Source organism: Anabas testudineus, chromosome 11 (genome assembly GCF_900324465.2).
Source record: "Anabas testudineus chromosome 11, fAnaTes1.2, whole genome shotgun sequence".
In the NCBI taxonomy this organism is placed as follows: domain Eukaryota; kingdom Metazoa; phylum Chordata; class Actinopteri; order Anabantiformes; family Anabantidae; genus Anabas; species Anabas testudineus.
In genome coordinates this window covers 5,923,616-5,948,566 of record NC_046620.1, presented here as the reverse complement: position 1 = coordinate 5,948,566, position 24,951 = coordinate 5,923,616, and the positions used below count along the sequence as shown (strand labels likewise).

The following is a 24,951-nucleotide window of genomic DNA, read 5'->3' as shown; positions in this document are numbered from 1 at the left end:
GTAGGCTATTTGAATCAGTGATTGCAGATGCTGAGGCTGTGACGCGTCGTTTTTCCACAACCTTTTAAAATAAAGTGACATAATTTTGAGGCTGCATGCAGTAAAAAATATTAATAATAAAAGAGGATCAGTATTAGCTCTGGTGGTGTGACTGCAGTATTCTCAGACTTTAATCTCTGTATACACAGTCGCTGCAGTCAGATGGAGTTTTCCATTCAGAAAAAAATGAGGAGGAGGATGTAGAGGAGGTGTGTGTGTGTGTGTGTGTGTGTGTGTGTGTGTGTGTGGTGGGGGGCCCCTAACTCTTCCTCCCCCGTCCTCACCCTCCTCCTCCTCTGCGGTGAGCTCCCCTCGTCATCCGCCTTCTGCAGGCGCTATATGGGTGCAGCGGAATCCCGTGACGTCACGCCCCCCGAGTGGTTACCGTGGTTACGGCCGGTGACGAAGGCTAGGGGGCGGGGTCTGCTCCTGTACCACGTGTTCCGTATAAATAGCGTCGCTCAGCGGGCAGCGGCAGTAGAGTCGGTGACGGGACACGACGAGTCCGGAGGAGAGGGATCACACGGGATCTATCTTTGTTTTTATATCGGCTAATTGATTTTTACTCAACATGGCTGTGACTGAAGCTGGATGTGATCTAACATACTGCAAAATGAGGGGGATTGTAGCCGTTCTCACTGGTGAGCATCGAAAAGAGCATTTACATCAAGATTCATATTCATCACTAATGACATTCATTTATTTTTAAAATAACAAAAGCAGGGTATTGTATTTCCTAGCATCTCAGTTGGTATGCATTTACTGCTAAGCCAAGAGGTGAATATAAGCGAACTGAAAAGTCCTTTTTGTGATTTGGTTTTATATAAAATTAGGATGAAATTCAAATAGAATTGTTGCTGAGAAATGTGCATAAACTCCCAGAGCTGGTTAGCCTATGTGCCTTGCTATATAAATCTCAGATGGAAAATGCTATGTTGCCCATCACATCTGGACTCTGAATGAGTGACCCAAGTGGTTGCATAACCTGTAAGCTCGCAGCATTAGAGGTCTATGCACAACACGCAAACCTACCCTATTACAGCATTTTTGGAACTCCCCAACAGTGGATTACAACCTTAACAGTGACATTTTCTTGTCTAATGGAAGACTGAAGCCTTTGCATCATGTGTGGTGAATGATGAACGTCGTATGTGATGCTGTCTCCTCTGACGTAAATGGTTCCCCTCTGTCTCCATTTGCAGCTTTCATCAAGGAGAGAAAAATGGGGCTGAATGACTTCATCCAGAAGCTGGTGTCTACCCCACATATCTGCCAACAGTGAGTATCATCACTAAAAGGCTATTCTGTTACATTAAAATGTTAGGTTAGGATGGAAAATTGGCCAACAGTTACTTCCCGGCTCTAGTATTTATTTGTGATCATTAGCCCATTCATGATCACTGTGCGTTGTGCCAATCCAATCAGTCGTCAGAGTCTGGCAGGACATTCTGTGAGAACTATAATCTGGGTCTAAGAAGCCCGGGTAAGAATAGTCCTTTCACGACGCGCCCATTAACGACCTCTCCACTGCCTAATCACCTTCCTAGCAAATCCCCTCTGTCCCCTAGACGAGGATAAACCATTAATTCAATTATTACATGATGCATGGCCCGGCCCATCACACTGTCCTGAACTCCCAGGCCAGCTCTGGAAAATACCCGGATGATGCATCTGTCTCCTCCAGATGCTCTGGGACATGAAGGGCGTCTGGGCAGAACCACTGAGTCCTGCAGAGCAGTCTGAACCTCTCGTTGTGGGTCAGCTGCTTAAGCTTTTTCTCAGACAGGCTAGGTAGTTCTGCGACAACGAGCCTGTCCTGAATGTGACCTGTCTGAAAGGTTCAGATTATCATTTACACCCCACTAGGCGGTGTTCATTCAGCTTTTCAGTCTCACAAATAGTGAAAACTTGTGTACACACATAGTGTAAAAGAATAAAAAGGTTGATATTGAAATCTATAATTCTATGTTGTGTTTTTTTTATAGTGTTGAAGTTAACAACTTCCTGAAGATTGATGAGAATCAGAATGAGGAAGTCGAAAATGACCAACTTTCTGAAAGTCCGGTAAGCAGAAACTGTTTAATCACTATCTGACTTATTTTCTTCCCAAAATATAGCAATATGTTTTTAAAGTCCTCTATTTTATATCTTTTAGATGTGCCTAAATTCACGAAGTTCACTGGCTGAGGACACTCAGTAAGTAGCTTTATATACTTATTCTCATTTAAAATGATGTCAAATACAATTTAGTTAATAAATCTACACAAAGAAAAATGCTAATATCTGTCTGTTCTCTTCTTTAGGATCAAACCCTGTGATTTTGACTACCTCAAAATCATTGGCAAAGGCAGCTTTGGAAAGGTGAGTCTAATGTTCTGTCTAATTTTATTTTCCTTGCAATAAATACTTTATCCTCTCATATCCATCAAAGCTGTAACACTGTCAATGATGCAAATGTTTGCTCCATTAAAGGTTCTGCTGGCTCGACACAAAGAGTCCACTAAATACTACGCAGTAAAAGTGCTGCAGAAGAAAATCATCCTGAAGAAAAAAGAGGTAAGACCTTTACATATGTTTTAACACCATGTTTGAACTAAAATCTAATTCTACATCATCAATTAACAATATATCTTCTATATCTTCACCCACCAGCAAAAACATATCATGGCTGAGCGCAGTGTGCTGATGAAAAACATCAAGCATCCCTTCCTGGTGGGGCTCCACTACTCCTTCCAAACAACTGACAAACTGTACTTTGTACTGGACTATGTTAACGGCGGAGAGGTAATTACGACTCTCAGAACCTTGCGATATAAACCACAGACCAGAATCAGGCCTGAATATTAAAATCTGTTTGATGTGAGAGTGTTGACAGATGTTTTTTTTTTCCTCCAGCTGTTCTATCATCTCCAGAGAGAGAGGATCTTCCTCGAGCCCAGAGCGAGGTTCTATGCCGCTGAAATTGCAAGTGCACTTGGATACCTCCACTCTCTGCACATCGTGTACAGGTAATGAATGAGCCCACAGCGCCCCCAAGTGGACAAATGTGAACATCATCGGGAAGAATGTGTTGAAATAGCATTTTAGCTTTGATGCATTTTGACTAATGTTTCTATCTTTCTTCTTTACAGAGACCTGAAGCCTGAGAACATCCTCTTAGACTCCCAGGGCCATATTGTCCTGACAGACTTTGGCCTCTGTAAAGAAGGTCTTGAACCCAATGGTACCACGACCACCTTCTGTGGAACACCTGAGGTACAAAACTAATCTCTACACATTTATACATGCTCAATGCAGAAACCCAACTGAGGACAAATGATAATAGTCAGACATGGGTTGACATTTTCTTTTGTTAACTTTTTCCAACAGTACTTGGCCCCTGAGGTTCTCCAGAAGCAAGCATACGACCGTACTGTTGACTGGTGGTGCCTGGGATCGGTGCTCTATGAGATGCTCTATGGACTTGTAAGTGTAACCTGTGACTTGTTGCCTCTAATTCAACTCCCTGTTTGTTTATGTACCAAATAAACTCTATTTTTCCTGTCACTTTTCGTAAACAGCCCCCGTTCTACAGTCGCAACACAGCTGAGATGTACAACAACATCCTGCACAAGGCTGCTGTGCTCAAGCCCAATGTGTCAAACGCAGGGAGGGATCTGTTGGAGGGGCTCCTGCAGAAGGATCGCACCAAGAGGCTGGGAGCGAAGGATGACTTTGTGAGTGCACACAGCTGACCCTTCACAACATGAAACAGACCTATAAGAGATCATTGCATCTGGCTCGTTATCAGTCTGCTCACCTAGCGTTTCTTTTCTTTTCAGCTTGAACTCAAGTACCATTCCTTCTTCTCTCCAATTAACTGGGATGACCTGATGGCCAAAAAGATCACACCCCCGTTTGTTCCCTCAGTGGTATGTTGACATATTGTTGCTCTTACTATCACTTGATTGTTTAAAAAGAAGCTAGAACAAGCACGTTTGGCATAAATACAGTAATAAAATGCTATCTATTAGTATCTTTTAGTATCATGACTAATCTTCCCCCCTGTTGTGTTTCACAGACTGGTCCCACAGACCTGCGTCACTTCGACCCTGAGTTCACCCACCTGCCCGTGTCCTCCTCCCTGTGCACCGACACCCTGACTGTGACGAGCAGCGTCAAGGAAGCAGCCGGAGCCTTCCCAGGCTTCTCTTATGGACCTCCAGCAGAACACTCCTTCATGTGAACAGCAACGTCGCTTCTGTCCCAAGAGTGAACAAAAAACAAGACAAAAACTCTGGATGGAGAGTCTTATTTCAACAGTGGGACCACACTGGTGCAGCCTGTCTGAGGAAAATTAAAACTGAGGCCTGATAAGAGGATCTAAGTGGTATATTGAAGAGAATGACTGGAGGCAGATATTGGGAGATTTGCTTCATTACTTGTGTACAGATGAGGACTCTCATGTTACAACTCCACTGGCCCTACTCTTCTGCCTCAACCACCCAAAACTATAAATATGTGTGCCAAGTATGGATGCACTATGGGGTCATACAGCATCACCCACTGGTGGCTCTGGACCTTACAGCTACTGGTGAAGTGCCTGAGGTTCGAAAGCAGTTTGGATGTCAGCAGCAGCAGCAGCACTGGCCAAGAGGGGCCAGATTTTATCAAAACCATTTCATATGTTTGCTGAGGGTGATAGCTGATAAAGGTGATGCCTTCATTACGAGTCTATATACTGTATATTTTTGTCTTTTAAGTTCACAATGCATTGTTATTTTCATGTGACTGCTCAATTGCACTTGAGGAAACAAGGGTCACAAAAAGTTAAACATTCTGCTTTGAACATCAGCAACTTTAGATTAATAGACAGCTGCAAATCTTTCTTCTTTTAATTTAATATCTCTACTTTGAACAACATAATTATGGCATTTCAGTACTATACACTACTGATACTTGGACCAAACAGTTACAATAGAGCGTATTCTTGGCACAACACTTTTTTGACCAGTTTGTCCTCATAAAATGAAAATCAAAGTTTTCCTGTACTGTGTACAAGATGAAAGTTACTTTTTTTTTGCAAAACCAAATGGTTTTCCATGTTTTAATAATCACAAGCATTCACTGTTTACTTTTAACAAAGTTCTGCATCCAGTATAGGATTAAATGAAAGTTTTATTTCCTGTATATTTTATTTTTTCCAACTCTTTTTCATCCACAACCAGTAACTGTGTTACAGATACGAATTATCTGCTGTTTGCAAACTTTATGACAGTCCTCTCTTATTCATCAAGAGAGTGTTATACAGAGTTCAACCAGCAATAACATGCAGACATGGATGATAGCACATCCTGTATATCAAGCTTATTTTTAATTGAAGTGATTGCTGTTTTTTTGCAAACACTCCAGACAAACTAGAAAATCTATTATCACAAATGTTGTTTTATTTATGCATCATGTAGAGAAGAACTGTGAATGTCTTGTGCCTGTCCAAGGCGGCCTGATCCATGTATACTGTATGTACATATCTCTTATCCCTAAACCTTTTGTCCCTTTTTCTACAAAATAATCCATATAAAAAAAGTGCTTCATTAACTTGAAGAACCACTGGGTGGAGCAGACACTGGCTTTGCTGCTACAGCGATTAGCCACTGGTCTACTGCATAGTTTGGTTCTGGAAGGTGCAATAAAATCTTGTTAACTCTTGATTAAGAATCATCAAAGTATAATTTTATCTCTTCAAGAAGAAATGTCATTTATGCTCCAGTATAAATCAAATTATTAAGAGAAGATTTTTAATCTAATAGAGATTCTTCATGAATCTGTTCTGGCCCACAATCTTTTAGGCATTTGCATACAAAAATGTGTTTTCAAGCCTGCTGAAAATAATAAAATATAAGGCAACGCACAGTTCTAGATGAATTTCTTCCATATTTGGAAGTGCAACACTTCTGTTTGGAATTTTCTATGTATATTTATTTACATGCCACTGCTACTGTATAAAGAGGATCATTCACATGATCAACTAAGACTGTAATGTGTCAGAAATGGCAAATAAAATCTCTAAATTAGATAGTGTTCTGTTTTTGTTTGTTGGTTGGTTGGTTTGTAATGCCTTCACATCATAATTACTTAGTACATCATATAAAACAACACATTTCAGGTAATGTCTTTTGACCTCATTATATTTATATTTAATTTATATTAAATTACCTTTGTATTCTCAACAGCTGATTAAACAAAACAATCTGAATATTGATTTAAGAAACTGGTATTATTATTATTATGTGAAACAGCTAATCAATTAATCAACTCTATGTTTTGGCTCCAATTGCAATTCTGGAAGTTGAACTAATTAGAATTAGTTGTAGTTTAATTCTGTATATATGCATTTTATTTTAACACACGTGGTTACAATATAACTCTTAAAGTCTGAATGAGTTCTCATTTTGTCTTGTTTTACCTCACTCTTTACACATTCCTTTAGGCAGTTGTTTTAAATTTACAAAAAATAAGAATGCCACAAAACTTAGTAATCACAGTTCATGTCTAAGCTGAGTGCTAAGTGCATAACCTCCTTAAACCAGGCCATTTTCTAATGGCAGGGGCTTCTCTTAGATAGGAGAGTAAAGAAATTAGAGTCAGATTTGTCATAATAGAGCTAAACCTTTTTTTATGTATGGCAAACATACAATGATAATAATCCACACTTTTATAAAATGCTAAACAGCTCATCTAACACTAGTTCACCTATTTTGGTTCTGCCCACCCACATGCAAAACAACTGTGGAGTCAAACGTCACAGTTTATTGTTAATAATACTTGCCTTTAATTACTATAATAATAAAGCAAAGTACGCCTGATTCATTGTTGATCGAGTAAACATAATGTCTATCACATGGTGCATGGAAAGTAAGTAACAACCTTAGGCTTTTTATATCAGCCACATTTACGTGCACTTAATAGAGGCTACACACCAGGAGGCCAAGCTGACAACACTTAAAAAGAAGGTTCTTCTGTCCAGATAGCACATGTGTGCAGTCTCCCCTCACCTGTGCTGCAGTCTCCCCTCACCTGTGCTGCTGGATCACCACACCTGTGCTGCAGTCTCCCCTCACCTGTGCTGCAGTCTCCCCTCACCTGTGCTGCAGTCTCCCCTCACCTGTGCTGCAGTCTCCCCTCACCTGTGCTGCAGTCTCCCCTCACCTGTGCTGCAGTCTCCCCTCACCTGTGCTGCTGGATCACCTCACCTGTGCTGCAGTCTCCCCTCACCTGTGCTGCTGGATCACCACACCTGTGCTGCAGTCTCCCCTCACCTGTGCTGCTGGATCACCTCACCTGTGCTGCTGGATCACCTCACCTGTGCTGCTGGATCACCACACCTGTCGTCTCCCGTCGCGCCAAAGAAAAGAGTGCTGCGAGTCGACATTCTGCGCGTGCGCAGTAGGCACTGCGAGGAAACTTCCTGCCAAAAAGTGCTCCTTAACAACAGACAAAGCTTGAAACGATTGAGCAGAAGACGCTTCAATAAAAAGCGTTTCTCCTTCACTTCTTCAATGGTAAGATTAGTTTTCATCATTATGGTAGGTTAGCAGTGTGTGTTTTGTCCATAGCTTGGTTGTTGGGAGCAGTGGGAGTGAGATGTTTTCACACGCTGCCATTTCAATACCCATTCCAATGGCTGCGGGTCCCGACTACTCTCTGGAGCGGAAAACTTTCATGCCCGGTCACAACTAAGCTTAGCTAGTTATATGGCTACTATCACACCTAGATTAGTTAATTAGTATGCATTACTACAAGAGATTACACATAAGTAGACATTTACATTAGTAGAGTTATTACAGTGTTTACAAATATCGTTTATCTGCTAACACTGGCAAGCTAACGTTAACGGTACAGTGGGGAAGCTTGCACGGTTACCGTCTAAATACACTTTATTAGCTTGTTATAGTTGCTCATAATAATCATATCATCTAGTGAGAGTTGTCTGTTTATATCTGTCTGTGATGGCCGCGTTAGTTATGTTTCCCAAACTGAGCTGATCAACTGCTTTTAAGGAAATGGTTTGATGTCAGACTTCACCTTCACAGCAAACTGTCCTCGGCTAGGTTATTTGCTAACTGTTGTAGGCTAACATGTTGGATGACATGTGTAGGAGCTCTGTCTTGAGTTGATGCTGTGTCCGGACTCGAACAAATGCATTTTTATTTGCTATGTGCATCATGATCACTCATCAGGTCCGTTTTTCAATCAACAGCTCAAAGTGAATGGTGCAGTAGCTTCTCATGTCTCCACCACAAAAGCACTTAGAAACTTAACTAGAAAGTAAATTGATGCACATTAACAAACCTTATTTTATACTTCTATCCAGCCAAGTGCATCACTGTCATGCAAAACTGCTGGCAAATAACACTGTAGAAATGTTTCTACTAGAGATGTAATTTCGAATTATTTTAAATATATAACCATTAGGACTCTAAAGAATAGGTTTACTTTACTTTACTTTTTTTATTTTAAAGTGTCCATATAAACTTGTATTAATCATAAGACTGTAAATCAAATTAAGTGAATATTTGCAAAGTTCAAAAATCTTTGATGTGTTATTGGTATTAGTTATTAGTTATAGGTTTTGAGAATGTTTCTGCCTTACTTGGTATTTTCTTAAATGTAAACGTCGTAAACTGAATTCTGCATTTGAGCTGCTGCTCAGACAAAACATGATATTTCACAATGGATTTTGTAACGTGGAAATTTTTCTTTTTTCTTTTATCTTTATAGGTGCGTTATAGACTAAAAATGTAGTTATTTGACAAAATAATCAACAGATGAATTGATTAAAAAATAATACTAATATGCATTTGCTGTTTTGTACAAATTACATAGCTGTTGTAGACAACCTGTTTGTAAATTAATTAAACTGGACTTTTTTGCAGAATAAACGTCTATTCTAAGTCAGTTTAAGTGTTACATTAAAATGGGTGTTTAGGTCAAATCTTAACTGACTTTTTCCAGGTCTGTGGTATCCCGTAGCTTTACCTGGCCAACCTTTGGAGTAACTGCAATCTTGTAAAGCATTTTCCCAACGGATCCAGGTAGACTGTGTCTCAGTTCAACTCAAGTGTTCTTGTGATGCTGACAGAGGAGAGGGGACTCTTAAGTGGCTCAGTTACCGGTGGCAACAGTTGGATTGACGGTGGCTTTGATGAAGTCAAGTTTGTGGAATCAGGCAGGAAAAGCACCAGTGCTGCCAGATTTAGTCATTTTCTGCCCAGTTGGGTGTGTGTATTCTAATGCATTGTTCTAAAAACCACATTAAGTTAGCTAATGAAGTTGGTTCTGCTTATTAATGTGACCAATAGTTACAGCAGCTCCATCAGGCAGTTGACGGGGGGCTACTTTAACCATCAGTTCCTGATCTGTTTCTGTCAAAGTCATAACTCAGTCAAATCAGTCAATGGTAGATTGAGTTTAAAAGTGAAAGTATGTCTAGCTATTGATCAATTTATCTTATATTTAACAATTATATTTTTTGAGTTTGCTAATATAAATCTTGCATAAACTTGCATTTGCTTAAGTAGCCCTGCTAAATCAGGTGGCTCACCCTTGATTCTGAGACATTGTCTGACACATTTGTGCATTTTTTTTAATTTATTTTTGTCTGACCTATTTTTCTCTTTCTATGTCTACATTATTTCACTTGGATAAATGTTTTATCTCTCCATCTGTAGGGAAAGGCCAGTTAAGCGAACAGTGGACAAATTGAGGTTAGATCTTATCCCCCCGGGGCATCTATTGATACGACAGCTTGCACCTGAGCACCTAATACTTGTGGAGAATATACTTTTGTTGAATGTAGGTTAGGTCACATGTAAGGTGGCACGCTTCCTTAATCCTACAGTAAACACAAGATAACGGGAACAGTGGGAAACGTCAGTGCCACACGTGCCTCACCTGTGAGTCTCGTGCAGAAGATTAGACCAGCGTGCCCCACTTCCATCATCACCCCTGCCTCCCTGCTGATCACCCCTGCGATAGTAGTGGGGGTGGATGAATCGATGAACATTTTATGGGACAAGGGGAGGGGAGAGTGACACATCGGAATATACATAAGGCATAACCCCCCGGCAATTTATTCTGTGCCTATGTGTTTTTGCTCCTGTTGTGTAAAGCAGGGTCCGGACAGACTTTCCAGGTACAGAGAGTAGGCTTAGCGTGCAGATATGTCGGGTCGCTCTGCTGCAGAGATGGATGACTCGCAGGAGCTGCCTGAGCTGCCGGTGAGTCGACACACAATTACGCCAACACACAGCATATAAACAAACTGGTTTTAAGATGAAATTGTTCTCTGGTTTATACTATACTACGCTTTTGAGATTTTTTTGTGTGTAAGTGTATATTCACTTTGTAAATAAAGCTTAATGTGGATTTCAATAGATTCGATTATTTAGGTTAAAAAATGGATTTGGTTCCTGAAAAGTATAAACATAGTTTATCTTGTGAGGTTCACTGTACTGCTGTAATGATTAACTGGCTAAGTAATTGATAGGAAAGTGTATTAGTGACAATTTCTATTCATGTTTAATGTATAACAAGTGATAGTAACAAGTGAAACTATCAAATAATTTTCAGCAGTTTCTTCTTAAATTTCAGAACAGAATTTTATTTTTGTCTCGTCATTATAAGTTGATTATCTTCTGTGTTTGACAAAATAAGTTTTTGGCTAATTACATAATAAATGATGCAAAGCTTTAAAGTGGTTTTGATGGTTTACCATTGTTTTTTACCCTGTAATTTACAAATAAAGCATTAAATGTCCAGGTCATTGAAATTTTATAGCACAACAAATTATACAAACCTTTCAAACCTTTTCACTATATATATTGTAGTGTGATTCAGTGTAGATGCACAGTTTGTTTTAGATTTATTGATGTATTACTTCCTTTCAATTTACAAATACAAATACACTCCGTGCTGTGCCACAAAGTCAGTAAATACTACACGAGAAAGAAAAACCATGGCCTGAAAGGCCTGAGTTCAAAGTGTTTTTGAATAGGTTTTGTGTTATTATATTACAGTCAGTATTTCTGACTATTTTTATTGTGCAAACCAGTCTGCAACCGTTCAGAGAGATAATGATTCGATTGTACTTGTGCCAGATGTCTTTTTAAATAATAAAGCATTTTTGCTGCTGTAGCAAAAGTGGCTACTCTAACCAAAGCTTTTATATTTATATGATTTTACAATACAGAGACACAAAATATGCACATCATGGGCATAGATATTAGAGTTATGCTTCTATTAGAGTAAAACCCTTCTCAGTAACCTTTTTGTGTTTGTCTGCAGGTAAAGAAGGCCAAGATTGAGATAGATGGTGGACTGGAGAAAGAACCAAGGTTGGTCTTTATTGATTTTGAGATCTAGTTTTTGATCTTTTAAATTTTCTTATATTGCTGTTAACATTGTCCAACGAACAACCACTAAGAATAAATTCTGTTTTTTGTTCAGACTGCTATTGAAATTATTTTTTACTGTTATTATTTTCTGATTGTTTTTGCTGGCTGCATAAGTTCTGTAATTTTAATAGATTTATATTTATTAGGAATGCGGGTGACGATGGGAGTCCAGCTGCTGTTTTAGGTTCATCAGAGCAGGAAAACTCTTACTCTGCCCTGTCCACTGCCCAGCTTGACCCCAGTAAGTAGAAAATATAAAAACAGCAGACAGCATTCAGAACTGTTCCTGGAAAATTTTGACAGTTTGCGTTTGGTCCTAGGTGATCACGAGCAGTCCGACACAGACAGAGGAGCAACATCACAAGCATGTGGTGACTCAATTAACTCGTATGCTCATTCTGGTACGAACAGACTCGCTGCCACTGTTGTAGATAATTCATAGTCAGGTTTTTAAAATGAGAAAACTGAAACAAGGCTCTCTCTGTTTTTTACAGACTCAACAACAACATCTGAATACACCCACCAGGTTTATCAAGGAAGCAAGTGAGTACATTTCACAGAAACAAATGCGTATTTTATCTTCTAATTTTATGCAGATTTAACAATTGACAAATAGTAAAGATCCCGTATGTAATATTTTCACTTACAAACTAAACACCAGCACAGTGACACTAAGCATTCCTGTTTGTTGCATTAGTGCAGCTGTAATCTAGTTTTCCTCCTTTACTGTGCAACACTTATAATAGGCTTTGTCTGAGATGACGTCTGCACAGAAACAAGAATTTCCACTTTAAAATTTAGAGCACACTCGGTTCCCTGTTGATAATAACAGCACCCGCAGGTGCATGCAAGGACCAAGAAGAGGTCTGCTGTTGTCTCCATAAATAGTTTAACTTTGTGTAATTCACCACGATATTAGAAGCTGCTCTTGGCACAACCGTCAATACCATGGGTGTTTTTAAATGTTTTGTATTCTTTACTGAAAAGTACTCATACTAGCAGGTATTCATGTGTGAGTAAATGGCAAGAGATGATGAGATGCTGAGGAAAATGGGATTAAAGAGGACTTTCATACTTTGCACCACTAATAGTAACTCTCTACACCTGCAGCTGTGCCCTGAATTGACAAAAGCACTGATTCTCACGCTCTCTCCCTTTCAGCCCAGCAGTGACTTCATACACAAGCCAGGTTGCCTTTCCTCCTCTGGCCCAGTCCACTGTGTACTCAACCTTCCCTCAGACAGGGCAGACATACGGCCTTCCACCCTTTGGTTAGTCCCCTTCTTACTTTAACAGCCTATTTTAACACTTTGCTCACTAAAAACCCAGCGTCACACCTTTGTTACTTTGCTTTGGAGGCATTACTATGCTTTGCACTGTGGGATCGATTCGCTTTTGATCTCTGCTTAAACACACAAGGACCTGGTTCCTTAACTTTGCTCTGTCCTCAGTGACCCGCTCCTCCCGCTGCCTCTTTTATTTTCTGCTTCCTTTGCTGTCTTTCATCTTCAGGTGCTATGTGGCCAGGCATAAAAACAGAGACAGGGCTGCCTGAGGCACCCTCTGGTGGTCAGCTTGGATTTCTCAGCTTCAGCTCAGCATATACCTCAACCCAGCCAGGCCAGCTGCACTACTCATACCCCAGCCAAGGCAAGCTGCAGCCTCACTCTATCTCACAAGATAACGCTGCCACACTCTGCAAATATATGAAGTGCTTAGAAATAAAGGAGACTTTGAAATTGCAATGGCACAGTTTTGTTTTCCTCTCTCATTTTTAGTCACTTCAAACAGTGTAGAAAAGATTTTTCCGTCTGTCTCTAGGCTCAAGCTTCACAACATCCAGTGTATTTTCAAACATCCCTTCAGCTACAGCAGCCACTACAGCTTCCACCACAGTAGCCCACCAGGTAAGGAAAGTAATGTTCCTGGGAGAAATGACAAATCTCTGGTGAACAAACATATACGGCCCTGAGGATACATTTCTAGTTTAGTTTTCTGTGACAGACTATTCCACTGCTTTTCTCTGATTTCTCCAGGAATTTAACACCTACAACTCTCTGGGACAGAGCCAGTACTCTCAGTACTACGCTCTGCCTCCCAGCTACGTGCCTGCCGGGCTGCCCAGCAGTGATGAACATGGTGTGGGAGTGGCTGGATATTCATCTGTGAAGTCAGAGGAGGCTCCTTCAGCTGGACTTCCTCCAGGAGGTGATTTCAGTGTTTAGGTTTAAATTACAATTCAACATTAGTTCAGTGTTTTTATACTTGTTTTACTTGTAATAACTTAGTTATTACTTATTATAATTACACCATGTGATCACATTCAGTATTCACTGCGTTCATCAGCATTCACTGCATATGATCTTGGTAATCTTCAAATGTTAGTAAACATCAAATCTTTGCACTCTGTACTAAGATTCATCCCCAGAGAACCTCCCAGCAGGTGCAGCTCTTCCAACCAGTGTCTCTCTCCCTGCTGGAGCCAGGGAGCAGGATGAGGTTGGACGCAGGAACTCTGTTGGCAAAGCCAAAGGAAAGGGCAAGAAGTCTGACAGTTCCCCACCTGCTGACAGTGACCTGGAGGTAACCATGCAGTGTTAAAACTAAAAGTCTAAGCTTGTTTTATCAAATCTTTGTGACTGTTACATCCAAAGTCTAAAGGACTGTGCAAAATAAGGAGTGCATTGACCTTAATCAGAACAGCATGCTTGGAGATTTGCTTGTCAGCTCCTATTTTGCAAACTCACAGTATAAGATTTCCTGTTAATGAAGGTATCTACACTATGCTAACTGTGTGTAACAGTTTTGGAGAGGCATGAGTATGTGTCTGTGCTATGGAGTTGGTATGTGAAAGAGGAAACCCAAGTGGACTGAAATTATGTGTAGTGCCTCTGTCTGCACACCCTGCACTTTAACATTTAGTTCCTTGTGCGGCCCACTCCCAAATGTTTGTTTGTACAGCCAACCAACCTCCCAGAGCATATTTGATTAACCTACTGTTTAAAACCCAAGCCTTGTATTACCAGATTCGACTGGGTTTCCAGAATTTAGATTACAGGTAATTGGGTGGTTCCATTGATGGCAGGTGTGCAGTGAATTGGCAAAACTACAAACATGTGACTGCACACTGGGATTTTGTATCTAAGTACATAGGATTTCCCAAATATCATTGCATTGGTTTAGAATCGGGATTTGTCTTCATGTTCAAATGTAATGGCAATAATATGAACAAGTTTAGAAATGAAAATAAATGTTTAGTTTTAATTTCTGTGCAGACAATGTTTATTTGAATGCAAAGATTATATTGTTTTGTTTTCAGCGCATTTTTCTGTGGGATCTGGATGAGACCATTATTATATTTCACTCACTGCTCACCGGGTCGTATGCACAGAAGTTTGGCAAGGTTTGTTTAAACAATTTGAGCGTATAACACAAAATAAAACACGCAACACTTTATATATTTAACTCTTCATTGTGAATATTATTATTATTATTATATATAGGACCCCGCGACTGTGCTGAACTTAGGCTTACAGATGGAGGAGCTAATCTTTGAGCTGGCAGACACTCACCTTTTCTTCAATGACCTGGAGGTACAGTGGAACATATTAGGAGAAGGGAGATAATGACCTGTAATCTAAAACCAGTATAACTACATTAATGGTACCATTCTTAGTACTTTTTATCAAAAATGAAGTGATTGTAATAATATTTTACATACTAAGAGTAATTTCCTCCCTCGATGTTTACCAAAAATCAATCAATATCATCAATAGCTTGTTAATTTTCTAGCTTTACTAAGGCCTGCAGTTGCGTCATATAAATGTTGTAGTCTTTAAATCCAAGTTTTGTTTGCAAACGACTTGGGATTTGATGCTTTACTCATAGAATTCCACTCTTCTCCTTTAATGAGATGCTATTTGAACTTTCGTACTAAATTGTATGTTGTTTTATTTAATCCTGTGGTGCATTCAGTGCAATCTCTTTGGTACTTTAAATAAGCTGACAAACATCAATATAAAACTTGTAAAAATGTTCCTGTTTATCCATAAGGAATGTGATCAAGTACATATTGAGGATGTGGCCTCTGATGACAATGGGCAGGACCTGAGGTGTGTTTTAATCTCTCCTGCAATTGAGTTAAGTTCAGGATCATGTACTGCATCTGTTTTCTCCTCATTTTTGAAGCAGATATTCTTTCAATCACAAGTGTTTATCTCCACTTTAGTAACTACAACTTTCTGGCCGATGGTTTTAATGGTGCCACTGGTGGAGGAACATCAGGAGGTGCCACTGGAGTTCAGGGTGGAGTGGAGTGGACACGCAAACTGGCCTATCGCTACCGCCGGCTAAAAGAGATTTACAATAACTACAAAGGAAATGTTGGAGGTGAGTAAGCCACAAAATAACTTAAATATTTTTTTAAATGACTAGAGCAATAATTTCTGCCACTGCCATGTGGTGAGCTCCTGGATCTCCTGAAAAGGTAATTAAAGTCTATCCTAAAAGTAAACCATGGGTGAGCAAAAGACTGAAATTGCTGCTTAATAAGAAGATGAAAAGCAGGGACATCTTTCAGAGTGTCACTCACTTCAGAAGGAAATTAAATGTGAAGTCCACCAGGCCAAACTGCAGTATCAGGACCAATGCTGAACAAATGACAACGATAGGAAGAAGGTTTCTCTAGAAGGGTTTTCATCTAACCTAGAACTGGCCCAAGAGCTTAATCAGTTTTATTCCAGATTCATGTGTATGACTTAAGAAAAAACAACTGCTTTGAAGAATTAACTGAGCACTTCTTCTCACACAGAGTCCCGTCTTTGAGGAACAAGAGGTTGTGTAGACTTTGTAGCACTGCAAAGCTAGAACAAGTCCTGGCCCTGGGGAATTGTGTTTTACAGAGGTTTCATTGAAAGTGTCCTTACATTTCCTTGTATCTGTTGGTTTGGCGGATAGCATTTAATGAACAGAAAAGTTCATTAAATGGTTAAAGTTAGTAGCAAAATCATTTGAACTCCATCAAGCAGCTTCTGAACAAACTACAGTCAATCCTGTCTGGCTCCCATGCTACAAAAACAATTACCCCCTATGGACAATAAAGTCCAATCAAAGATAAGGTTTTTACCTGAATGCATGTTGTTGTCTTCAGGCCTTTTGAACCCTATGAAGAGGGAGCTGCTTCTACGGCTTCAGTCTGAGATTGAGAATGTCACAGACGCCTGGCTCAGCACAGCGCTCAAGTCTCTGCTGCTCATCCAGTCCAGGTCAGAGCACAGCACAGCTTGTGTTTATTTATCTACAGCACCGTCCGTCTGTCTTTGTTTACACACACACTGCTCTAGTTATTGTGAATATTTAAACTGTTGAGCTCATATTATTGCGATGTAACCCCAGATACCATTATAAACGTAAGCACAGTTTTGGCTTTGTTTGCTGAATGTATTTAAATATCTTTAAAAGTGTAGAGTAGATTATAGAATATTTATGGATATCAGAATTGAATGATTGAAACTGGCCAAGATAAAAAGGAAAAAACAACATGTTGACTATATGGACAAGTTAAGTTTGTAAGTTTGACTTTAAGCCCTTATTTATATGTGACCAACAGGGGGAAGTGTATGAATGTGTTGGTCACCACCACTCAGCTGGTTCCTGCTCTGGCCAAAGTGCTGCTCTACGGCCTGGGAGACGTCTTCCCCATCGAGAACATCTACAGTGCCACCAAAATAGGTAGACATGAAAATACCAGGAACAGGATAAGAAAATTTTGTGTGGACCTAAAGTTGACCCTAAATGTTCCCTGTGGTCTTGGTCTGTGCAGGGAAAGAGAGTTGCTTTGAGAGGATCATCTCTCGCTTTGGGAAGAAAGTTACTTATGTGGTGATAGGTGATGGTCGAGATGAGGAGTTTGCAGCAAAACAGGTGAGTTTTATTTTTGTTGCGTGAAATGAGGATTATCTGCCTTCTTTGGTTTGTTAGAAAAAAAAGCAGTAAAGTCAACCAGTATGTTCTCAACTACGGTGCTGCAGGCAAAAACAAACGCAGTCACTGCAACTTCAGATTGTTTAAATAACGTCCAAACTGACGTCCTTTTTGTTTCCCTGTGTAGCACAATATGCCTTTCTGGCGGATCTCCACTCATGGTGACCTTGTGTCCTTGCACCAAGCACTGGAGCTGGACTTCTTGTAAAGGAGGTGATGTTGAATGTCACACACTAAAGGGAAAATGTAGTCGTCGACATCTTGACCCATGGAGTAACGTGGGAGGAAAATCCTCCTCAAAACCAACGATAAACAGTCACATATTAGAAACTTTATACTGACGACTAATGAGTCACAGTGTGATAGTAATGTACTGAGGCGGACCTTGGGTCGGAGCAGACTGTGAGAAACAGACGAGATGCAGAAGTCGGTTTAATTAAGGTTCCTCACACCCAGCGCTCCCTCCTCTACGGCAGCTAACCTCACCACAGCTGAAACTGGCACTGATTTGGACACAGAAGGGAAGACGTCCATTTATTTCCTGCTCCTCTGTATTAGGACTTTATCTCTTTTTCTTTAATTGTGATGCATCAGTACAATTCTAAATATCATTTCTCATTTTGGACACAAACAACCAAAGGGCCACTTTTCTGTTTTGAGGATGTTCTAACCTCTAGCAAATCTAAAATAAGAAATCTCTCTGGGTCATTTTGCACTCCCTCAGAGTCGTGGATAATCCCATTTATACTTTTTGATTCACTGCCCACGCAGCCGTCCAGTGTTTAACGCACGGTACTGAAATCATGACCTCCCCTCCTGACCTGACCAGGCCACACCCACACCATCAGTCAGCAGCCCCAACCTCTCCACCGTGTTGCAACATCACCATGTGATCCTTTTTGTGTGTGTGTGTGTGTGTGTGTGTGTGTGTGTGGTCGGTCTGTGGTTAATGAGCAAGTGTTGATAATCAGAGGTTTCATAAAACTGAATGACTTTCTGTAACACAGTAATACAGAGTGAAAAATATTCACTAAACATAAACCAGTTATCACAGTCAGCTGTGACTGGAGAGTTTGAGATGAGAGTTGCACCTTGTTTTGGCTCGTGGAGAACTGCAGTACTGTGTAAATGTGTCACCACCTTTTGCTTTTAAAACAGATTCTACTTGGAAAACTTTGACTTGTACGTAAGTCCAAACTTGCCACAGCTCTAAGATTTAGTCTGTCGGTGTTTTCTGTCTTCTTCATTTGACTCTGCACTCTGACTGTATGTATTTGGGATCAGTCAGGTGCCTTCATGATGGTGTAGTGTGATAAGACAAATCCCAAATACTTAAAACTTTTGCACAGTACTGTATTTCTCCTTTCCCCGCAGCAGTATTAGTATTAGTAGTAGTAGTGTGAATAAGATAATGTCCAGGCTCTTGTTGCAGTCCGATAAAAGCCTTAGCTGTGTTTCAAATGCGTTCTAATACTAATTCTGTACACTACAAACACAGATGTTGTCAGTGTAAACACCATATACAGGTGCACTAAAAACCTGTGTAGAATTAGTCTGTTGTATGGATTTGGGATATGGTATCTGCAAATTTAGTGAATATAAAGGATCACATTTTTCTTTTTTGAGTTGTTCCCATCTCTGAAGCTGCGTAAACCATCCAAAAACGTATTGTCTGATGTGTTGACAGAAAGCTAGAGGGCTATTTTCTTTAACAGCCTGTTTTGGGGCTCGTCAGAGCACAGTCCTAAGTTTCCTTCCCCATATTGTATTCAAAACAATGGGGTTTTTGTTGGGGTCAGATCGCGTTTACATTGTTTAATTGTATGAATAAGGATAACAAACGCCCTCCCTCATGTATTTTAGGTGAAGGTAGGATATTTGAGCAGCCATGGATGATTATTGAATGGACCTACTGTTTGAAATGAAAGTCAAAGAGCTCTGTTATTAACTAGAGAAGTTCTGACGATTCTGATGTTTTTTGCTCCTTAGCCACATGATATCGTCCTGCCAGATCCGATGTTGGCACACAAGATCAGGAACATTTCATACATATCAGGTTTTCTTCTTTGGTTTCGTTAAAAGTTTTGTGATTAAGTGTGGTTCTATCCACATGAGTGGAGAAAAGATTTGACCCCAGTGGAGAAGTCAATAGACAGATTTAAAAACGGAACAGGCTAAAGTGCAGTGTTACAGATTTCAAGCCACTCGAGTTCATAGAACAAGCAGAAAACACAGAATTTCACTTCAAACTTTTTACATAATTTTTCCGTTGAGCTTTACTCAACTGTGATCTTCTGCAATTGTTTCTGCTCAGCACCACATATTTGTAACTGTTGTTAATGGAAACGCACAATAATTAGCACTTTCTTTAGCAACTTTTCTTGACATTTAGTTAAGAAATAGTTTAAGTTATTTGTGCAGCATGGATGGAAACCTGTGGATCTGTTGTGGTTGGAGCTTTTCTTTGCCCAGTGTGCCCTAGATACACCTAAGTTCAGCAGCACCTGAGAGTCCTGGATCACCTGCAGGATGTCACTGAACGAGGCACAGAATTACAACTAGATACGTGCACGTCGTGGGTGCTGGACAGTGGTAGCATCTCATCAGAATGGGGACCAGCACAGTTTTATTCTGTTTGACTGTGTGAGGAGAGGAACGTGCATGAAGCAGCTCTACAGGTTGATCAAGCCGACCTAATGACACAGTAACAGGACAGTAAACTAACCTCTCATTGCTCTTAGATGTGGCTCCAAAGTTTGAAATTGGTTATTTACCATAAAGGAAGTTGCATACTTTTTGATTGAGCCATTCAGATGAAGCAAGCATTTAGAGGATATATCTTAGTTTTTCTGGAAATTGACTTTTGTTTTCCCACAGGAGAGACCAAATTATTAAGACTAGGTGAGAAAATGATCTGGAGATTAGTCAGTGATTAAACTAATCATTAGTTATACAATATAATTGTATGTCAAAACAAATCAAGGAAACTTTTTTTCTTTAAAATGAGTTAAACGCTCTGTTGATCTGTTGCCGCTAATTGTTTAAGCCCCAGTTCACAATCACAGTTACTCACATCAGGCAACTACAGCCCCACAATCTCTCGTTCACATGACAAACCCCAACCATGGGAAGTTGTACTGGACGGGCGAAAAACAAAGTATGATCATGACTGTGCAATACACTTCTCCTTTGCTCATTAATCGTATTTCAAGGGTTTTTTCATTCGCGTGTTGTAGGCGGTGAGGGAAGCTGGGGGAGTCGACTTACCACACACGTATTTGTGTGTCTGTGTGTGTGTGTGAGAGATTACGACTGAACAATACTGAGCCTGAAGAAGATTTTGTATTTACACACAAGCAGCTTGACCGTTGAGAATGTGTATTTCTGTGTTTTTGTGTGACAGTGCATATTTATATTGTGCCTTTAACCATCGTCTGTATGCTTAATCTCAAAGGGAAATAATTACTTTTTTTGTTTGATACATTTATCACTGCATTGTACTATTATCCAAAGTTTTGTTACTCTTTAAGTGCTTTTTGTTTTTTGTTACCATGTTAGGTTTTGTTTTAGTCGACTCTCCTGTCTGCACTGTATTTGAAAGGGGGGGGTGTTAATTGATTGCTCAGTGTTTCAAAAAAACTATTTTAGTGAAGGGCTAGTGACAGTTACTAACAGTTTGGAGTGACAATGCATTTGTGTTTTTCACACTTGTAAAAAATCTGTGTTAATCCTTTTTTTTGTTGTTGTTGTTGAGTCCTTTTAAAAAGGGACATTTTCTTTTGTTGCTGTGAAACGCTTTGCATCGCTTGGAGACAATCACAATCTGTGGCGTGCAGTATCAGATTCCTAAAGCGAACGGCACGTTTACCGAGGCGCGCCTTGGATCGTTCAGTATTGTACTACCTAAACGAGTCCAGGAGAAATGATCGGTCCTGAGACACGTTTGAGAAAACTCCAAACATATGCAGTCTCTGCATTTCCTCTGCTCATTGAATGTTTTCGGTGTATTTCTTTCTGTGCATGTCTGTTTTGAAGTGTACCTTTACTGTCCAAAAAAAAAAGATTCAAGGGGCTGTATTCTTAAATGTTCTTCTTTTTCTTTCTGATGCCAAATACTTTTATTTTTGAAATGCAGTCTGTTTTTGTTTAAAACATTTTTGTATGTATTTCATCTCATTTTGGAGGACCTGTGAGGCAACATGTAGAGGGCTCTAGTGTGATTCTGAACGCTATAATAATCAATGATAATTTAATGACAGTAATCACTTTCCCCACAGTAGCTGTTTGGGGGCCCGACACAGTCCTGTAAGGTTTTCCTGTGTACCTAGAAACATTCAGTACAATGTAAATAAATTTTAAAACATTTCAGACTCCAGATTTTTTCTTTTAAAACTTTTAAGTTATGAAATAATAATAAAACACATTTACATCCCACCGATATAAACATCCAATATAATAAAAATAGAGATCAAGTCTTTACTGGTTCCTGAGAAGAAATGTGCTACTGAACCATGAGTCCAGCTGGTAAATGAGTCCAGAAAGGTTAATACTGCTAAAGTGGAGATAAGCAAAAATGACATCCACTGAAGCGAACATAGAACAGAGAGCTACAGGGGAGTACCCTAACTTTGGTAGATACTTAATTTGACGAGCTACCCGTTTTAGTTTGAGGAAGAAATGTGCTAAGAATGAGGGTTTAGCTGTTTTCTTTTTGCTGAAGTGAGAGAAAGAGCAGGATAGATATATACATACTGGATCACTGTCGTCCTTGAAGCTGCCATCTGTGGCAGTAACTAAAACTACAAACTAACAAACTAAATTGCTGATCTGACAAGAAAAGACGCTTTTACTTAAAAGTGACTTGAGGCTCTTTTCAGGTGTGATAACAACACGCATGTGCGAAGGGGCCCCACATTAGTGACAGCTCTTAGTTATCAGACATGACTGCAATACTTGGTAAAAACAAATTAATAGTTAACACAGAAATGACACCATTTGATTACGAGAACTTACCTGTACATAAGAGAATGAATTTACAGACGAAAGATATAAAGCTGCCAGTAAACATGTTAGGTAATGATTTTGGCAGCTTTGTGTCTGTTGGTAAAAAAAGAAGCACCAGCTAATACGACGCATAATGTGCGTTTGAGAACACAGCAGACTTCAGTAGTGAGAACGTATCAGGACACAGCCATGATGTGGAGAAGGCACGTTGACTGACACATGCATTGAATGACTCATGTCTGTTTCGAACCTGCACGTCCAGTTGATGCAGATCAGGAGTAGAAGTTCTGCGCCAGCTTCCTCATTCTTTTATTGTCGCGTCTGACAGCAGGTGCTGATGTAGGTGTAACTCCATCGATGACATCCATGGCAAAAATACGGAATTCAATGGCTTCTGGTTGGCCTGAACTGCAGCGAGCTAAAGTGGGCCCTGTTTTTTCCTGTCCACCACCCTGTTTGGCAAGGTTTGGATGGAACCACTTGTAATAAATAATTTTAAATAAAAGACCAAGAATGTAAACTCCAACAACACTGACAGCTGTGATTACAGCATACAAGTGCGATATTTCAAAATACGGCGGCTCTGTGCTCATCTTCCAGTACCACAGGCCACAGAGAAGGGAAATATCTGCTAGTATGTAGCTGTGGTAGAGCAGGGTCCTGTTCCTCGTCTTGCCCTCGACCACGTTAAACCAGTCAAAATACCAAATAAGAGCTACAGTGGCACGGTAAAGCTGTTCCCCGCAAGGGGTGTCCATGAGATCTGTCTTGGATCGAAAGGCAAAAAAAACTAAAACCAGCCAAGAGCAACAGAAGTGGGCGAAGATGAAGCAGGGCATCACAGACGCAAAAAGGGCGAGGGCGGTGAGGCGGGACGAGATGAGGAACACGTTCCAGAGAAAGTAGATCACCGATGAGACCACGTTCTGCTTTTTCTTGTCGGGCAGGAAGGAGCGCAGGCAGCGGTGGTACATGGTCACACTAACAGCGATGGCTGAGGCTGAGCCAAAGGCCTTCAACACTGGAGGAGAAGAGGTCATTGTTAGAGAGGGTATTCCATTCACACTTTCTCAGTGTTTAATTAATGCTTTCATGAGTCAAATAATCAGTCATTACAAACAATAATTGACAGATGTGCCTCAAATCTACAAGATGAAACAGTAACACACTGCACCTGTGACGAGGTCGAGGTCTCCCTGCTGCAGGATGAGAGTGAGCATCAGGACGAACTGAGGTGCGCCCTCTGAAAACGTCTCTATGAGCCGCAGCAGACTGAGATCGTGGCCCAGGTACACGGCGTAGTCCTCTGGGTCTGAGACGTACGTGAAGCAGCCGCACACGGGCGATCTGTCTGAGTTATCACGATTTTTGAAAAAGCTGCAGACAGACGTCTCCATAACACCCGCATGCCTGAGAAGGAACGTTTAAAAACATTTAAAACCACTGTAATGATCCTAAATTTTAAATAAGTAATTATGATGTCAGATTGTTTATCATACAGTCAAAAAAAATAAAAAACACTAAAAAAGGCAACTGTAGTTTTAAAACATTTACAACAATAATATGAAAAGGAGGAAACTAAATCTAATCAGATCGTATCAGGTACACAAAGAATGGCTTATGTGGTACGACTTAGACTCATTATGGTCACAAAAATGACGACATAATCAGTGTTACAATGAATTTCCCAAGTAAAAAAACGAAACTGATTGTCATTCTTAAGACATGACTCACAGTCAGCTCTTCCTCTAAAACAAAATCCACAGATTCCAGGAATTTCAAGGCATGATGGTGCAATTATTGTCAAATACAAAACTCTACATTAAATACTAAATTGACATATTATGCACCACCTGTCTGCTTTGACAGTGCAGCTCTACTCATGTTGTTCAATGAGCCAAATGTAACACAGAAACTACCGGCTTTTTATCTTAGTTTCGTAATTTCACACATGCCAGACTGTAACAGAAGCAAAAATGCACCGTGATTACTAAGATAGACAAAGCTTGCACCACCTGACGTAGATTCCCAGCTGGAATATATGAAGGAGTTTCAGTTCTTTCTGCCCCAGACTCTTCTCAATTTTTGTGTCCATTTGAAATTCTTCATAGCTGTACCACAGCCAGCTGTAGACCTGGACAAGCACAGACGAGCCCACGAGGAACAGCAGCAGGAGGCCGAGGCTCACATACGCCCCGTCCTGGTAGAAAGACACAGCGGCAATAATATCCAGAACTACGTCGGCCATTAAGCACAGCAAACCCACACAGGTGAAGGAGAAGTCCACGAAGGAAAGCTTGAAAAAACCCATGGTGTTTGTTGAAGTGTGGTTCATATAAGTCACTAACTATCTTCTCCAAGCACGGTTACATGTTATAGCTGAGAGTGGATCATAAGCCACTTGTTAACTTTGGAATAAAAGACAACTGAAAGTAAGCAGGGAAACAAAGTTCAAATAAAAGACTCCTCCTACAAACCGACACTCCTCTAC

The 24,951-nt window shown here is 40.2% G+C and overlaps 3 protein-coding genes across 5 annotated transcripts; 2 read left to right on the top strand and 1 right to left on the bottom strand.

The window, feature by feature from the left end:
• The first annotated feature begins 368 nt into the window (after positions 1–368).
• On the top strand, positions 369–5,727 carry si:ch211-195b13.1 (STKc_SGK domain-containing protein). The gene is made up of 13 exons (XM_026349369.1): positions 369–680; positions 1,242–1,317; positions 2,025–2,103; positions 2,195–2,235; positions 2,343–2,400; positions 2,512–2,595; positions 2,692–2,823; positions 2,935–3,047; positions 3,171–3,294; positions 3,409–3,504; positions 3,600–3,755; positions 3,861–3,950; positions 4,100–5,727. The coding sequence occupies exons 1-13, from the start codon at positions 611–613 to the stop codon at positions 4,262–4,264; spliced, it is 1,284 nt and encodes a 427-aa protein (XP_026205154.1). The 5' UTR covers positions 369–610; the 3' UTR covers positions 4,265–5,727.
• A 1,727-nt stretch (positions 5,728–7,454) lies between these two features.
• On the top strand, positions 7,455–21,824 carry eya3 (EYA transcriptional coactivator and phosphatase 3). 3 transcript variants are annotated; one of them, XM_026349365.1, is made up of 19 exons: positions 7,455–7,580; positions 10,194–10,298; positions 11,365–11,414; positions 11,621–11,715; positions 11,795–11,875; positions 11,969–12,017; positions 12,636–12,745; positions 12,987–13,124; positions 13,296–13,381; positions 13,511–13,682; positions 13,891–14,057; positions 14,794–14,877; positions 14,978–15,067; positions 15,528–15,586; positions 15,703–15,863; positions 16,624–16,738; positions 17,083–17,204; positions 17,296–17,396; positions 17,584–21,824. In XM_026349365.1, exons 2-19 carry the CDS (start codon positions 10,242–10,244, stop codon positions 17,662–17,664), a joined length of 1,818 nt encoding a protein of 605 aa, XP_026205150.1. In that variant the 5' UTR covers positions 7,455–7,580; positions 10,194–10,241; the 3' UTR covers positions 17,665–21,824. The 3 variants fall into 3 exon arrangements, with proteins under 3 accessions (XP_026205150.1, XP_026205151.1, XP_026205152.1); XM_026349366.1 differs by having other exon boundaries at positions 10,191–10,298; XM_026349367.1 differs by lacking the exon at positions 12,987–13,124 and having other exon boundaries at positions 7,456–7,580.
• On the bottom strand, positions 20,331–24,927 carry LOC113154923 (XK-related protein 8-like). Its single transcript, XM_026349368.1, has 3 exons — positions 24,476–24,927; positions 23,635–23,870; positions 20,331–23,481 (listed from the first exon to the last, which is right to left on the bottom strand). Exons 1-3 carry the CDS (start codon positions 24,793–24,795, stop codon positions 22,733–22,735), a joined length of 1,305 nt encoding a protein of 434 aa, XP_026205153.1. The 5' UTR covers positions 24,796–24,927; the 3' UTR covers positions 20,331–22,732.
• Positions 24,928–24,951: the final 24 nt, after the last annotated feature.

Coding starts and splice junctions, on each gene's coding strand:
- eya3 (XM_026349365.1), top strand. CDS start 10,242: ATGTCGGGTCGCTCTGCTGCAGAGATGGATGACTCGCAGGAGCTGCCT. Junction 11,876..11,968: donor TAACTCGTATGCTCATTCTG/GTACGAACAGAC, acceptor TGTTTTTTACAG/ACTCAACAACAACATCTGAA. Junction 14,058..14,793: donor CTGCTGACAGTGACCTGGAG/GTAACCATGCAG, acceptor TTTTGTTTTCAG/CGCATTTTTCTGTGGGATCT.
- si:ch211-195b13.1 (XM_026349369.1), top strand. CDS start 611: ATGGCTGTGACTGAAGCTGGATGTGATCTAACATACTGCAAAATGAGG. Junction 2,596..2,691: donor TCATCCTGAAGAAAAAAGAG/GTAAGACCTTTA, acceptor TTCACCCACCAG/CAAAAACATATCATGGCTGA. Junction 2,824..2,934: donor ACTATGTTAACGGCGGAGAG/GTAATTACGACT, acceptor TTTTTCCTCCAG/CTGTTCTATCATCTCCAGAG.
- LOC113154923 (XM_026349368.1), bottom strand. CDS start 24,795: ATGAACCACACTTCAACAAACACCATGGGTTTTTTCAAGCTTTCCTTC. Junction 23,871..24,475: donor CAGCTGGGAATCTACGTCAG/GTGGTGCAAGCT, acceptor GTTCCTTCTCAG/GCATGCGGGTGTTATGGAGA. Junction 23,482..23,634: donor AGACCTCGACCTCGTCACAG/GTGCAGTGTGTT, acceptor CTTCTCCTCCAG/TGTTGAAGGCCTTTGGCTCA.